This window comes from Staurois parvus, unplaced genomic scaffold, assembly GCF_062004578.1.
Source record: "Staurois parvus isolate SC_StPar_1 unplaced genomic scaffold, SC_StPar_1.0 ptg000015l, whole genome shotgun sequence".
Taxonomy (NCBI): domain Eukaryota; kingdom Metazoa; phylum Chordata; class Amphibia; order Anura; family Ranidae; genus Staurois; species Staurois parvus.
In genome coordinates, this window is record NW_028317811.1 from 3,336,358 (window position 1) to 3,353,074 (window position 16,717).

General features: G+C 44.3%; 1 protein-coding gene and 1 long non-coding RNA gene across 2 annotated transcripts in view; one reads left to right on the forward strand and one right to left on the reverse strand.

Moving 5' to 3' along the window:
- LOC149473437 (uncharacterized) overlaps positions 1-16,717 on the forward strand; it is an 80,006-nt gene that overhangs the window by 61,130 nt on the left and 2,159 nt on the right. The window lies entirely within an intron of this gene.
- The window catches only part of SMCHD1 (structural maintenance of chromosomes flexible hinge domain containing 1), a 408,526-nt gene that overhangs the window by 17,093 nt on the left and 374,716 nt on the right, over positions 1-16,717 (reverse strand). Inside the window, exon 47 of the mRNA XM_089678219.1 lies at positions 1,682-1,780. Within this exon, the coding sequence (XP_089534345.1) occupies positions 1,689-1,780 (92 nt within the window). The 3' untranslated portion in view covers positions 1,682-1,688. The remainder of the gene's footprint in view (positions 1-1,681; positions 1,781-16,717) is intronic.

Genomic DNA, 16,717 nt, shown 5'->3' on the forward strand with positions numbered 1-16,717 from the left:
GCAAGCCATCATTAGGCTGAAAAAAAACAAACAAACCCATCAGAGAGATAGCAAAAACATTAGGCGTGGCCAAAACAACTGTTTGGAACATTCTTAAAAAGAAGGAACGCACCGGTGAGCTCAGCAACACCAAAAGACCCGGAAGACCATGGAAAACAACTGTGGTGGAAGAATTCTTTTCCTGGTGAAGAAAACACAATTTCACAACAGTTGGCCAGATCAAGAACACTCTCCAGGAGGTAGGTGTATGTGTGTCAAAGTCAACAATCAAGAGAAGACTTCACCAGAGTGAATACAGAGGGTTCACCACAAGATGGAAACCATTGGTGAGCCTCAAAAACAGCAAGGCCAGATTAGAGTTTGCCAAACGACATCTAAAAAAGCCTTCACAGTTCTGGAACAACATTCTATGGACAGATGAGAACAAGATCAACTTGTACCAGAGTGATGGGAAGAGAAGAGTATGGAGAAGGAAAGGAAAGGAACAGCTCATGATCCTAAGCATACCACCTCATCAGTGAAGCATGGTGGTGGTAGTGTCATGGCGTGGGCATGTATGGCTGCCAATGGAACTGGTTCTCTTGTATTTATTGATGATGTGACTGCTGACAAAAGCAGCAGGATGAATTCTGAAGTGTTTCGGGCAATATTATATGCTCATATTCAGCCAAATGCTTCAGAACTCATTGGACGCCGCTTCACAGTGCAGATGGACAATGACCCAAAGCATACTGCAAAAGCAACCAAAGAGTTTTTTAAGGGAAAGAAGTGGAATGTTATGCAATGGCCAAGTCAATCACCTGACCTGAATCCGATTGAGCATGCATTTCTCTTGCTGAAGACAAAACTGAAGGGAAAATGCCCCAAGAACAAGCAGGAACTAAAGACAGTTGCAGTAGAGGCCTGGCAGAGCATCACCAGGGATGAAACCCAGCGTCTGGTGATGTCTATGCATTCCAGACTTCAGGCTGTAATTGACTGCAAAGGATTTGCAACCAAGTATTAAAAAGTGAAAGTTTGATTTATGATTATTGTTCTGTCCCATTACTTTTGGTCCCTTAACAAGTGGGAGGAACATATGCAAACTGTTGTAATTCCTGTTGTAATTCCTGGAAATGGAAATACCCTCAAATTAAAGCTGACAGTCTGCAGTTAAAGAACATCTTATTCGTTTCATTTCAAATCCATTGTGGTGGTGTATAGAGCCAAAAATGTTAGAATTGTGTCAATGTCCCAATATTTATGGACCTGACTGTATGTGCCTATGATTTGTGGATTCTGGTACATTAGATTACCTCTGTACTCTTAGTTGCTACTTTACTGTTTCAAACTGTGGATTCTATCAAACACTGACTGAGAATGCTGGGAATCATTGGTTGTCTTAAAAGCTTTCTCATAATGCTATTTTACCATAAAGGGTAGATATAATAAATTTTATCAGGGGTTTCCTGAGACTTGAAAATTACTTTCAGGGTTCCTTCAGGCTAAAAAGGTTGAGAAAGGCTGCTTTAAAGGGATAGACAAAGCTAGAGAATGCTTCCTTGTCCCTGATGTAGAACTGCGATACGTTTGAGGGCTTAGCCAGTAAAATAGCAGATAAGTAATTCTGAACAAATTAAAAAAAAAAAAAAAATACTGTCCAAAATAAGAACTGTAACTGCAAATAGCAGTTGAAAATTACCTTTTATTTATTTATATCCCTTTATGTCCCTTTTCGCCCGCTTAGTTGGAATAGGACAATCAGACACAACTTCAGTATTTTGAATTTTTGGTGTAATACCTGCAAAATATAAGTAAACACTGAAATATACATAATTGGTGCAATGCAAATCATAATTTACAAGGGACAGCAGCTTTTGTTACCAATTTTAATGCGCTCCAACACTGGTTAAATCGATCAAATTTTAAAGCAGCCAAAACTATGAAAAAAAAAGAATTTTGACCTACCTGTATATTCCATATCTTGGAATGCAGTACAGGAAACAGGCTGGATATTTATAGATCCTGGGTTATAAGCCACTAGCTTCAGGTGATAGGGCAATGGAAAAAGCTTGTTAACATAGGTCTTCCTTGAATGTACCAGAGACCTGTTTTTTTTTTAACAGTGTCCTGTACTGTACTTACAGATATTAAAATTACAGGTGAGTAATAATTCTGTTTATCTTTATCATGCAATGCAGGACAAAGGCTAGATAATCAAGAACCTTAGGCCATAAGTTGCATCAACAGAGGCCTGGACATCTACCTGGTAGAACTTAAAAGAATGTGTGAACTGAAGACCAGGTGGCAGTCTTAAAAAGCTGAACAGACACTTGGTGGAATGCCGAGGAAACCTCCACCAATCTGGTGGTATGAGCATAAAAGGATACTGGAGCAGGGTTGCCAACCATCAGCAAATTTAAGGACAGTTTGTAAAAACCTGTGATTTTTATAACTGCCTGTACATACCAGGAGCTGATAATTTGGTATGCTGTGCTGACTTTTGTAAGCATAAACCAGTCAAATTACCTGTTATGAGTATTGTCAGCGTTTTCATATTGTGTTTATACTATGTAAATATTGGTTGTCTTAGTTTTAATGTAGGTTGTCCGTTAAAAAAAAAAAAAAAAAAGAAAAAAAAAGCTCAATCAGTACATTTTTCATGTTTTCTCAGTAAAAATGATGCAGAAGGTTGGCAATGAGTTTCTTTATCCACCTGGCAATAGTGGATCTGGAAGCACAGTGTCCTTTTGGAGACTCTGTTGGCAAGGCAAAAATAGAGTTTTTTTATGAGGTTTTTTTTTTTCATATAGACTCTGACAACTCTCACTAAACAATGAAAAGCAATTTCCTGGGGGTGCTTGGGAGCAGGGCACAAGGAAAGTAGTACAATGTAGGTAATTATAGTGGAAGGCTGATACCAACTTAGAGAGAAAGGAGGGTTTTGGATACAAGACCACTTTATCCTTGTGAGGGATTAGGAAGGGCTCCCCACAAGAGAGGGCCACTAATTTTGAAACAAGTCTGACAGAAGTGATAGCTGTCACGAAGGCCAATTTGCAGGAGGGATCATTGGAATGGGTTCAAAGAGTGGTTTGTTCAGGGCAAAGAGGTCCAAATTGAGATCTCAAGGGGGTTTGATCCATGAAACACTTTGAATAAAGGTTTTTACAATTGAGAGTGACGCCAAAGCTTTTTTGGAATAGAATGAACAATGCTGAAACCTGTCCCTTAAAAGTTTTTAGAGCTAAGTTTTGGTAAAGTCCCAACTGCAGAAAAGTCAGAATATGAGGTTCAGAGTAGTCACTGGTTGTAATATGCCTGTACTCACACCAGGCAAAAAAGGATCTCCAGGTACAGAATAATTTCTTTAAGTGGATTTTCTGGACCAGAGAAATGAGGAAATTACAAATCAGTCAAATCAGTGGAATAGCATGGAGAGGGGCAGCCGGGGCCGTTGCACCAGATGCAACATCTAGAGGGGTGCCGCAAAGTCCAGATTCACAAGTGTGCAACTGACTATGCTCTCCCTCCACTGCTCTTCACGACCCATGATACCAGCGCTGCCTGAGCCTCCCCGGCTGTCCGGGCTCATCGATGGGCGCCCTCTGTGATTGGCTGAACTGGGTCACGTGCGACAGCGGCGGACATAGGCGGCCACCGCCCTGTGATTGGTCAAATCGAGTCAGATGGCAGGCACAGCTAGCGTTGTATTGAAATAATAGTGGTGGTCACAATGCCACCCTTATCGACAGCTAAAAAGACAATTGGTGTCATGCCATTAGCTCTGCCAAGAGGCACAGCACCTGAAACTATCCTGGCACCATGAAACAGGAGGTCTATCAGCCACAGCTCAAGGAATCCCTAGCAACCACTAGAAGAACCCTAGCTGCATATGGCTGTTTTACTGGAACTAAAAAAAGATGATTTACTTATGCTCCTCCTTGTAGCTACTTCTACCCCATGTTCCAGCAGGCTAGGGTCCTAATGTCATCAAGACCATAGCTGGGTCCATAGACCTGCACTGGACATCATGGAGTCGGGCTTATAGCATGTGTGTTATACTATGAAATATATTTACAGTTAAGACACAAATCATATTTTCTTCATTGTAAATTAAAGGACTAGTTCACCTTCACCAATAAATGTCTGTGCAGGTAAAAACAAACTGTGCACCTTTAAGGTAAATATTGCCCTTGCTATAAGTGTAGGCCATTTATATACAGTATCTCACAAGGTTTGGCCATAAAACTCCCAGAGATGGCATTTCATCATCCCATGCTGCCTTGATGCTAGAACATTGCAAAGACTACCAGCTGATTAAAACCCCTTTGCAGGTGCTCTCACTCCTCTGTGGCAATAACTCTGAGCTCAACAATGCCGCAACAGAGGGGATGGTGGACCACAGTCAAATCTGCAGTTTGTTTTAATCTACAGGCACCCCTTACCTGCACAGGCAGTTTTTTGCTAAAAGTGAACTAACCCTTTTAGTGCCAGGTCATGCACTGTACTTTTAACCTCAGAAGGCCAGACCATTTTTGTCATCCCCCACCTTTTATTGTTTAAAAGAATTTTCACTTACAGCTTTCAGAGTTAAAATATCATCCAAACCATACATTTTCTGAAAGCACTGGATGAACAGAATAAAAAGATGGTGCTAATGATTTTTTTTGTAGGTCCTGTGATAGTTTCTCAAATATTTATCAAAACCTTTTCAATAAAAATACACTAAAATCAATATTAGTGCTCACAGACACAACATAACTTTCAAAATTCCTGATAAATCTAAAATATAAAACGGTTTTGAGTCAATAAATATTTGGTAATTTTAAATTGTGCCTTTTAGTGAAATGATGAAAATTAAAGGTATACAAAAATGTAAATAAGCATGTTATGCTAAAAATCTGGAGGTTGGTCTTACCTATACATTATAGTAATGCCCGATCTGCAGTGATATTTGTGTGGTGCAATAATTTGATGCAGGCTTACATTTAATCTCACTGCGGCACATTACAATGCAGGCATTGCAACATGCTGCCACAGAGAACAGAATGCATGTAATTTCAAAAACATAAAAAAAAAAAATTAAGCACTGAAATGCACTGTACCAACACACTGCGCCACATGCACACTTTTTGCCCTTTGTTGTGAATAGGCCTTTAGTGTGTTGGTGCACTTCAATAATTAAATAAATAGGTATATGGGGGGCGTTCGTGAGCAGCAGCCAGGATGGCTGCCTTTTGAATCTCCTCCTCGGCCGCCGGACACATCTGCCGATTTCTGACCCTCAGGGGGCGTCCCCCTGCTTTCTCGCTGGCCCCTTGTCCTCCAGGTACCCCAATGGGCAAGAAAACACCGGCCACCTGTGCCTCCAGCACCCGACGGGCCGCGCCAGAATTTGCAGCCTACCCGCTGGAGGTCACGGCTGAAGCCGCGGCCTCGATTTTTGGCCGGCCGTCGGAGGCTTCCAGGACCCCGGCCGCGAGTTCGTGGCTCCCGCTGGAGGCCGCAAATGAAGCCCCAGCCTTGATTTCGGGTACCCTGCCGCCGCTACCCGCGGGTGGGTTGGATCCTAGCGGTATGGAAGACCTGGCATCAGAGACATCCCTGCAGTCTCCCATTCCATCCTTGCGGGATGCTGAGCTCCTGTGCCACTTCAAATTCATGCTGCAGTCAGAATTGTCCTCCGCTACTTCCAAGCTGGCCGACCGTCTTTTGCGAGAAATTCGGGAGCTGGGCAACTGGAAGAAAGATCTCGAAGATAAAATGGACGCTGCGGCCACGGTCATTGAAAATCACGAACAGGATTTGTGCGACCTCAAGGAAGAATTGGCGGACGTGCTGCTACGGCTTGAAGATTTCGAAAACCGTTCCCGCCGTGGCAATTTACGGTTAAGGGATATCCCGGAAACGGTCACAGATCTCACTTCCACTGCTACTGCTCTGTTTCAGGAGCTGACGCCCGCTATTCCCATTGACCGGCTCGAATTTGACAGCATACATCATGCATTGGGCCCCAGACGACCGGATGAGCCCCAAAGGGACATTATCATCAAGTTTACTTATTACCGCACTAAGGAAACTATCCTCTTGGCGGCCATAAACAACCCTGTTCTCAGCTTCCAGGGGCATCACTACCAGCTCTTCGCAGACCTCTCCCAGACCACTCTTCAGAAGTGCCGCCAGTTGAAGCCCTTCACTTTGGTCCTGGTGAAACGCAGTATTAAATACGCATGGGGCTTTCCATTCCGCCTCACTTTCAACTACCAGGGCCGCAGTCACTCTGTTGCCACGCCGGAGGAGGCCCATTCTCTATTTGAATCTTTGCACCTTCTTTCGCAGGAAGCTGCTGATCAGAGCCCAGCTCATTCATCTGGATCCCTGGCGAGGCCGCTTCCTCCGGGCCACATTTGGGAGTGGTCGTCCAACAGGAAGAGGGCCCTCCCTCAGACCCCTTCACGTTCAAGTCCTTCCTGTTCTTCTCCGGGCTGAAGATGCATCTTGGACCTCCCACGTATAGTTTCACCGATGGACTTCTCTGAGGGGACCGTGAGTTTGGCCCTTGGGCTTTCCCAGTTTGTTAGCATTCCAGGTTGGGACTGATCCAGCTTGCTCCCTTGGGTTCCATAACTAGTTGGGGGGAGGGTCTCCTCCTGGACTTAAGGATTATGACTTTCTGCTGTTGCAGCCTATTTTGGGTCTGGGTGATGTTCTTCGGGTCTCCGTTGGTGGCATAGGGTGATGGTTCCCTCGGGCTCCGGGGTGGGAGGTTGACCTGGTAGGCCCGGTTGGGCGGGAGGGGGTTGGCCCCCATGGTTCTCCGGGTTTCTATGAGAAGGTTATCACGGAGGTTCTCGCTCCTGGGACTCATAGTGTTATTATTTGGTACCCCGTTCTATTATGTTCATTGCCGTATTGCCTTTTTGCCCCCTGAGGGCTTATGTTTTTGATGTTTCCAATTGCAGCCATGTGTCCGGTGGTAGAGCCACCCCTAACTGGTATCCTTCAAGTGTAGGATGCACCATTGGCGTGACACAATTGCACTGTTGTATATTCCTCTTGTGTCATTTTCTTTTTTCTTTCTTTGTTTTTTGTTCTTCTCTGGTTTTTTTGTTTTTGTTTTATGCAGGGTTCCGGGACGCCACGGTCCGATCGCCATTGGGAGTGGAAATTGTTGGCTGCTTTATGCTTTTTCTGTTGAGCATGCTATGCTGATACCGCCATGGCCTTGCCCCTTTTGAAAATACATTCACAAAATGTTCAAGGCTTCAATTCGCCTCAGAAGCGGGCTAAAGTTTTTCATCACCTCAAATCGCAACAAATTGACGTGGTATGTTTACAAGAGACCAGGTTTTCTCAGCCCTCCGCTCCACGTTATCTTTCACATTGGGGTGTACTGATAGCTTTCAAATTAAATCTCCCTTTTGTCTGTGCTCGGAAAATAGCGGACCCCACGGGAAGGTATTTGCTTCTGCAAGGCACCCTCTGGGACCAGGAGGTTACTTTTGTCTCTTAATACGCGCCTAATCGTTTTCAGCATAAATTCTTTTTGCATCTTTGCACCATTGTTTCCAGACACTCCAAGGGTCTTCTTCTTGTTTTGGGAGATTTAAATGTTACCTTGGATTCCACATTGGATAGGCGCTACGCACGGGGGGTGGCCCCTTCTCACGACTTAGTGCTGGAGGAATGTATGCGCTCTCTCTTGTGGACGGCGGGGCTGGCGGATGTCTGGAGAGAACTTCACCCAACTGAGAGCGACTTTACATTCTATTCCAATCCTCATGACAGTTTTTGTAGAATTGACCATATATTCATGCATGTTCAGCGGCTTCCCTTGGTTCGGCGGATAACTATTCCCTCCTCACCCTGGTCGGACCATGATCCCTTGGTACTCCTCCTTGCCCTCTCTGGGTCAGAACGGCGCCCTTTTTATTGGCGCATCAGTGATTCTTTATTGACCACCCAGACTACCTGCCAACAAATAGAATTTTTCTTACGAACACTCGGGATCGGTCTGTTTGGCAGTGCCCCTACGGGAGGCGCATAAGGCCACGGTGCGGGGTCATGTTATACAGCTGGCGGCGGTCCGGGAGCGCTGACTTTTGGAGCTTCATTCTCTCCTGGCCTCTGTGGATGCGCGTTGGAAGTCATCTCCATCCACGGCCCATAAACGCACTCGGGACGCTCTGGCGGCAGAGTTGGACCTACTTGCCTCTTCGGAGGCAGAACGGGCCCTGCGTTGGACCAAACAAAAATTTTATTCCTGTGCTAATAAGCTGGGCCCGATGCTGGCCAGGAAACTCAATTCTGTGGGGAAACCCCATAAACCGATCCGACTGCGACTTCCCACAAGTGGCTGTACTTCTAATCCCCAGCAGATTGTTTCCCGTTTCTCAGACTTCCTTTCGCGCCTCTATGCTAAACCAGATCCCTTCCCTGTGGCTCAAGCAGAGGCATTTTTTCAAGATCTCCAACTTCCTGGGTTATCCGAGGCAGCACAGGCGGCCACCAACGCCGGTGTCACCGTTCTGGAAGTGCTCCAAGCTATCAAATCTTTACAGTCCACCGTGGCCCCAGGTCCCGACGGCTTCTCCGGTTTCTATTATAAGAAATTTTTGGCCTTGTTGGCTGACTATTTTAATGAGTTACGACAGGGCTCCTTGCCCTCTCCAGACGCGCTTAGAGCACATATCTCCATGATTCCTAAGACGACCGATGATGTACAGGAACCGCAAGCCTTCTGGCCCATTTCTCTTCTCAATGAAGACCTGAAGATATTGGGCAAGATCCTGAGTTTTCGCATCAATAAATATTTGCGTAGCCTGGTCCACAGGGACCAAGTAGGGTTCGTCCCCGGGAGGCAGGCGGGCGGTAACGTTCGTAAGGTGGTCCATCTTATACATTTTCTGCAACAGCGGAAAATCCCAGGATTCTTACTGTCCTTAGACATATATAAAGCCTTTGATTCTCTATCCTGGGAATATCTGCGGTTTGTGCTGTCTCATTGGGGTTTTGGGGATTCTATTCTTTCTTGGATTCAAGCCTTGTATTCTTCACCTTCGGCCTCCGTTAAATACGCTGGGTATTTTTCGGATCCCTTTCCTATTGGGCGAAGGACGAGACAGGGTTGCCCCGTCCCCGGTGCTCTTTGTCCTGGCGCTTGAGCCGCTGGCTTTAGCGCTCCGAACCGATTGCAATGTATCAGGGGTTCCATACGCGGGACAGGAGTTCAAGCTGAACCTTTTTGCAGATGATGCCCTCTTGACTCTTACTAATCCCCTGACAACGCTTCCTAATTTGCAACAGGTTCTTGAGCGCTTCTCCTTGATTTCGGGTCTCCGTATTAACTTGGATAAGACTGTCGCTCTCAATATTACTTTGGCTTCAGATTTGGTTTTGTGCCTACAATCCCACTTCCCTTACAAATGGGCTTCCTCTGACGTTCCTCTCTGGGTCCTGCTGGAACTACCCAATTGTGCCCCTATTGCATCGTCAACGCTTCTATGGCTTCCCCCTGCCCTGCGCCCTATGGCACTGAGTCCGATGTTGCTCCATGGCTTACAACTGTGGGACTTGGTACGTTACTCCAGTGGCCTGATGTCACCTTTTCTGCCTTTGCTCCCAATTATTAACAACCCTCTTTTCCCACTGGGTTTAGATCACCCAAGGGCGTTTTCTTGGTGGGTGACTAATGGTTTTTCGCAGGTGCGACACTTTTTGATTTTTCGGTCCTTCCCCACCTGGAATTCTCTTCGGGAGTCCCGGGATGTCCCCCCAGCGGAATTTTTTTGATACCTTCAATTGCGGCACTGGCTGCTCTCGCTGCGGGGCACTTCTGCTTTCCCGTACCAGAAATCTGCCTTTGAACAGCTTTGTCAGCAGCGTCTGGGCGCCCCAGGCCTTATATCCCTTCTTTATGCAGCTCTGAACAGACGCTTGTCGCATACTTCTCCTTCATATGTTGTTCAGTGGGAGCGCGACCTGGGAGTGGCTGTGGATCCGGAGGACTGGAATAAGGCCTCTGGTCACTCATAGCTAAATGCTCATTTAATACGACCACGCTGGAGGCAGCCTATAAGGTATTGTCAGGGACCATCGCGACGCATGGGTCTACACATGCGTAGGCGTCTGTCAAGACGTGCAGGTAGCAGGGCACTAGTACCCAGGCGCACCCGTCGTCTTGACAGTACTAGGCAGGCACTGGGACCTAGGCAGCGCCTGTCAGGTGCAGGGCGGGCTACTTAAACCAGCCCTGCACAGACGCTTGTTGCCGAATGCCCTTTTGTATCCTGTTGCCTGTGTTTTGAATACTCTGATCTGGATTGTCTGACCTTGTTGCCTTCTCCTGTCCTGACCCCTTGGCTTGCCTGACTCTGCTCCTGGATGTTCCCTTATAGATCTGATCTTTTGGTATTGACCCTGCAAGTGACCCGACTAGTCTTGTACCTCACCGACCCGCTAGTTACCGACCCAGCTTGTTTGACTCTGACTTTGCTCATCCGTCCATCCATCCCTCAGGGATCCCTGGGCTCCCTCACATCAGACTCTTAACCCGCTGGAGCCCTTGGCAGACTCTTCTACCTCTGGTAGAGATACCTAGCAGCTGCGACCTGGTCCCGGAGCGCTCCAAGTCCATCCCCACCATCAGGGGCCCTGGTGAACAAGTGCTCCGGTACTTAGACTCCGCACTCTGGGGAGGCTCTATCAGGGGACTGATAGAGGTACTGTCAGGCGGTCCGTTACAGGTATTGTTTCGTTGGTATTGGGTTCCGGCTCGTTTGGCCCAGGCTAACCCTGCCTGTAGTGATTGATGCTTTCGGGGTTGTGGCCATCATGGAGATGTATTGCATATCTGGTGGTCATGCCCGAGACTGTTTCGTTTTTGGTCTCGTGTGTTTGGCCTCCTTTTCACCTTGTTCCATCTCTCCATACGCCGGGATGCTCGGTATACCTTGCTTCATTGCCCCATACTGGGCCTCTTGGCTCACCAGCAGAAGTTGGCTTCCTATTTGTTTTTATCGGCCACTAGAACAATTGCTCAGACCTGGAAGAGTCCGTTTGTCCCTCTTCAGGGGGTGTGGGATCACATGACCACTATGATGCTCAACGAACAGATGTTGAGTATCTGCAACAACTCCCAACGTAAATTTTTGAAAATATGGGAGCCGTGGTTGCAATATGCCTTTCCCACGCTCCCCCCGGCTAGTCTGGGGATGTAATGGCGTTCGGTATTGGCGCTCTTGGACCCCTGCTCCTTTTTGTTTTCCTTTCTCCCTTTCTCTGTTTGTTTTTGGTGTGACGGTGGACAGCTGCCTTTAGTTTGTATAGTCAGAGTTACATTAATGGTATTGTAACTTATGTGCCATTGATAGCCCCTGCGTGGGCATACCTTTTGCCCTGTTGGCGTTAGAGCACTGTTTTTTCTATTTTGCATTTTTCATCTGTGCAATTGATAGCCCCTGTGTGGGGGTGTTTTGTTGCCTCTGTTTTATACTGTTTAAAAATTAATAAAAACCATTGAAATATAAATAAATAGGTATATAATCCTCTAGTTGTGCATAGCCAAAATTAACCTACATTATTTTATAATACATCAATATATACAGTGCAGAAGTGACTTAAAACTGTTTTTGCAAGAAGTGTTATTTAATAAAAAAACCTTTATGACTCTAATGCTAATTTATTACTGCAACCATGAAATGGTAATCTCAGTGTAACACAATGTCCTTGTGAATCACAGTCCAAATAGTATTATTCAATAGACTTCAATGTGTCAGTGTATAGTATACATCCCACATCAAACAAAAGCCAAAAACTGTTGCTTGTCAGCAGTGCCTCCTCCTGCTGGATCCCAGTTCAAGTGCACACTTACAGGATTTAAATGACCTTTTATATAAATAAGTCAACAGTGCTTTGGTAATACACTCCAATATGACCAGATCCTCTCCGCTTTACTCCTTTCCGAAACCATTCATAAGAAGCTACAGATAGGGAGAACTTTCATCGCTTACCATTGTGAATTAAAACTGTTAAAAATTATGAAATATAACACACATATCCTAGCTCCTCCCCGCAACTCAGTGGGGATTACGAGCTTCAATGCAGTAAAGCGCTGCTCAACCCACTGCCAGTGAGTGCAAGTGTACTTTCCACTGAGCAGAAGTGATGTGCAGCAGATGCCATCTGAACGCATTTCGTCAAATCAGGATGTCATCAGCAGTAGTGCAGCTAAGCATTCTTTGCTCTCTAAATGGGAATGTAGTTTTAACCTCTTGAGTGCTGGCTTCTTGCATACCTATCTAAATTATCTGTACTATATTACACACTGGGAACAAAGCATATCAATTGCAGTTCATAATATAAAACAAATGGTGCATTCTGGAAAAATACTAGTAGATTGCACTATGTATATTAATAATAGATAAAAGCTTCTTATTTATTTCAATTACTGCCTTATTTAATAGTGGTTCAGCTGTACATCTATGTTTTATCATTTAAATCCAGTGAGCGTGCACTTGAATAAGGATCTAACAACGGGAGTCACTGCTAACAAGCAACACAGGGGTTTCTGGCACTTGTGTGGAGTGTGTTTTGTACTACACACTGACACATTGGAGTTCATCATTGGATTTTTACTATATGAACTGTGATTCACAAGGACATGGCTTGTGTCATACTGAGTTTATAGTTTCACGGTTGCAGCTATGTTGTATATGAAATTAGCATTAGAGTCATAACGATTTTTATATTTAATAGCACTTTTTGCACAAGCACTTTCAAATCTGTATTACAACTTTATATATTGTCTGGTTTTAAGGTAAATATTCACTTTGTAAACGTAAGGTTCACAGTTTTAATTTTGCAAAGAATCATAAGATGATGCAAGTTTATTCTGACTATGCACAACTAGAGGATTATATACAGTACAGAAACAGAAAGATGGGGATCAGAAGGTTCAATGAGGCAGGGGAGAGCAGTGGGCAGCTGAGAGCAAAAAGGAACTTTGACAGGCAGGGCTAACTGTAGGCAGTGTAAGAAGGGGGCACAAAATTCTTATTGAATGATTGCACTCTGTGGTTGATCAGTCTAGGGAAGCCTTCTGTTATTAGTTCATGGTAGCTGAAGCAACAGTGAGCATATAGCGGAAGGGAATACAAACCGTATTTGGGCCTGTCATCTGGAAGCAGTCCTGTTCCAATATAATCCTGTATCCTTTAATCCTTTTGCCATCAAGAATATAAGGCTTAAGTATTCAAATACATTTGGATATCCAAAGGGGCTTAAGAAAACCAACAAGGCAACAGAGGGGTTCTCAACACAGCCTAAAGAGCGACTTGAAGAATCTAACAACAAAACTGGTATCTGCTAAGGAATACATGTCCATCTGTTAAATCTTGACAAATGTGGGGAACAGAAGACCAGGTGGCAGTTAATGAATCTGAGAAATGTATGCCTGATGATCAAAAGCCAAAAAAAAAAAAAAGACCCACTAATCTTGCGGAGTGCATTTTAACAGGGAAAATTGGAACCTTGTCCTTAAGTCTACACCGTGTGCACAATTATTAGGCAAGTGAGTATTTTGACCAAATCATCATTTTTATGCACATCGTCCAATTCCAAGCTGTAGAAAAACTTGAATGCTTTTTGGATTAAGGACATCAGGTAATGTGTATTTGTGTAATAAAGGAGGGTATGGCCTAAGGAGATCAACACCCTATATTAAGGTGTGCATAATTATTAGGCAGCTTCTTTTCCTCAGGCAAAATGGGCCAAACAAGAGATTTAAATGACTTTGAAATGTCAAAAATTGTAAAAAGTCTTTCAATAGGATGCAGCACTCTTGAAATTGCTAAGATATTGGGGTGTGATCACAGAACTATCAAACCTTTTGTTGCAAATAGTCAACAGGGCAAAAAGAAACATGTTGAGAAAAAAAAGATGCAATTTAACTGCCAAAGATTTGAGAAGAATAAACCATGAAACTACCAGTTACCTATTATCCTCCAGTACTGTCATATTCCAGAACTGCAACCTACTGGAGTGCCCAGAAGTAAAAGAAGTTCAGTGCTTGGAGACGCTGAAACATCAAGACTGAGCCAAAAAATATCTGGAGACAGATTTTTCAAAGGCTTTAAGGACTGATGAGATGAGAGCAATGCTTGACGGACCAGATGAATGGGCTAGTAGCTGGATCAGTTACGGGGCACACAGCTCCACTTTGACTCCAGCAAAGTGGAGGTGGGTTACTGGTATGGGCTGGTATTACTAAAGATGAGCTAGTTGGACCTATTTTGGTTGAAGACGGACTCAAAATCAACTCTCAAACCTACTGCCAGTTTTTAGAAGACACTTTCTTCAAGCAGTGACACAGCAAAATGTCTGCATCTTTCAAGAAGACCATGATATTTATGCAGGACAATGCTCCACCGCATGCACTGATGTACCCCACTGCGTGGCTAGCCAGTAAAGGCCTTAAAGATGAAAGAATAAGGACATGGCTTCCTTCCTTACCTGACCTAAACCCTATCGAGAACTTGTGGGCCCCTCTTAAACAGGAGATTTACGGTGAAGGAAAACAGCACACCTCTCTGAACAGTGTCTGGGAGGCTGTGGTTGCTGCTGTACAAAAAGTTGATCATCAACAAACCAAGAAACTGACAGACTTCATGAATGGAAAGCTTATGACTGTTATTGAAAAGAAGGGTGGCCATATTGGACACTGATTTTTTTTTTTTAAAATAGAAATGTTTATTTGTAAAATTTGAGTTGTTTATTTTCATTTGTTAAAGTGAGAATAATAAACAAGTGAGGTGGGAAAGTTTTTCATTCAGTTACATAAAAAATGCACACTAATAGCTGCCCAATAATTGTGCACACATATTCTCTTAATAAAGCAAAAACCTCACTTTTACTTTCTTAAATATTCAGGTTTGAGGTTTAATAACATTTTAGATTGACCAAGAGCACTGCGGTTGTTCAATAATGAAATTAATCCTCAAAAATACAACATGCCTAATAATTGTGCACACAGTGTATATGCTTGAATGATGAGTTGCTGAATCAACCAGACATTAGTGGAAAGAAGCAGGCTGTCCTCATGGAAAAACTTTAGGAATGACAAAGAGGGAGTCAAATCGTCTAAGGGGAGCTAGAGGTGAGAGAAAGGCTTGAACAGAGCATAACACTCCTTAAGGTGCTGTGGAGCAGGATACATAAAAGGAAGATCAATGTCCTGGTTAAGATGAAAGGACGAAACCATCTTGGTAAAAAAAAAGAGGCCTTGGGTTCTTTACAGGTTAAGGCTGCCAACTCAGAAACTCACCTTGCAGAGGCAAGGGCCAAGAGTAGGAAACTCTGAGTAAGAACAGACAGAGCAATATCCCTGTCAGGTTCAAAGAGCAGTTTCTGAAGAACTGATTGAACCAGGCATCACTGTGAACATACATGAGGAATAATGTGAATGATACACTGTATGAAGGCCTTCAGTAAGCAGTGAGAATCAAATGATCTTTGCAAAATAACTGCTAATTACAAGATTTGAGCCTTGATAGTAGTCAAGGCCAAATGCAGATCCAGATCAGACTGATGAAGACCCATGGATTATTACCTGGGATGAAATTTCCTTGGCAAGCAGTGGAACCAGAATGGGGCCCTGGTGATTCCAACAGGAAATGTCTAAACTGGAGCCTTAACAGGATAGTTCACCTTTCAAATTGAAAAGGTGGGAGAAGAAAAGGGAAGTGTGGATGTGCCACACGCCACCTAATGGATGATCCCAGTGCTCAGTTCAGTACAGTCATCACGCCTGTAAATATAGATAGTGCACATTGCTTCAATTGTGTAATCGCGCTATATCAGTCTGTGCAGGGTCAATCACTATGTGAGTTCTTAGAGACCAGGCATGTCAAAGGCTGTGCAGCCCTCTGAAATCAAAGAAAAAAAAAAAACACTTTGTAAAATGGCACAGACTAAGCAAGGGCCCAAAGACACTTTCCAGACAAAACCCTAATGTCTGAAAGTACAGAGGGGTATATATACAGCTGTGAAAAAATCAACATGGGTTTTATTTGGTAAAGGAGTATGAAAAGACTGGGTCACGGTGTGATTTGCACCATGGTTCTGAGACTAGGAAAGTGCCTTGCAGTTCATTAATACAGTACACAAAGGTGTGGATAGTGCTATAAGGCACTGCTGAATGAGGGAAGGTCACAGACCATGACAACCCACCAAATCACTGTTCAGTGAGGTGCAGGTAGGGATTCCAAAGTTACACTGAGGAAGTGCCCATATGTTTCAGACTGAAGGCCTATCTCACCTATTGAGTTTTCAGGGACTGAGTCACACCAGTGGGTGTGTCACAGTTCTGGACTTTGAGATGATGCTCTGCTGCTTACTGACATAGGTCTGGAATGTGCCACAATGTAGAGCTTAGTGCCTGAAGATAACATACCAGGTTTATCTTCATCACAATGTGAGTCTTCAGAGATTGGTTTACAAAAAAAGGCTGTGCCATAGCTTTGAACCTACAAAGAGCTCAATTGCTAACACAGCACAGTAATGTCTGGAAAGTGCCACTGGCAGAGCACACAGTCTAATGGTCTAATTCCAGACTAGCTCCACAATCTCCAGTCCAGCGGGGTCCAGGTATGTCTTCAGAAGCTATTATTGAGGATATGAAAATTCGGATAGCTGCTATGAAGAAATAAGCTGGAGCAGCACATTTAGAGACTTGACG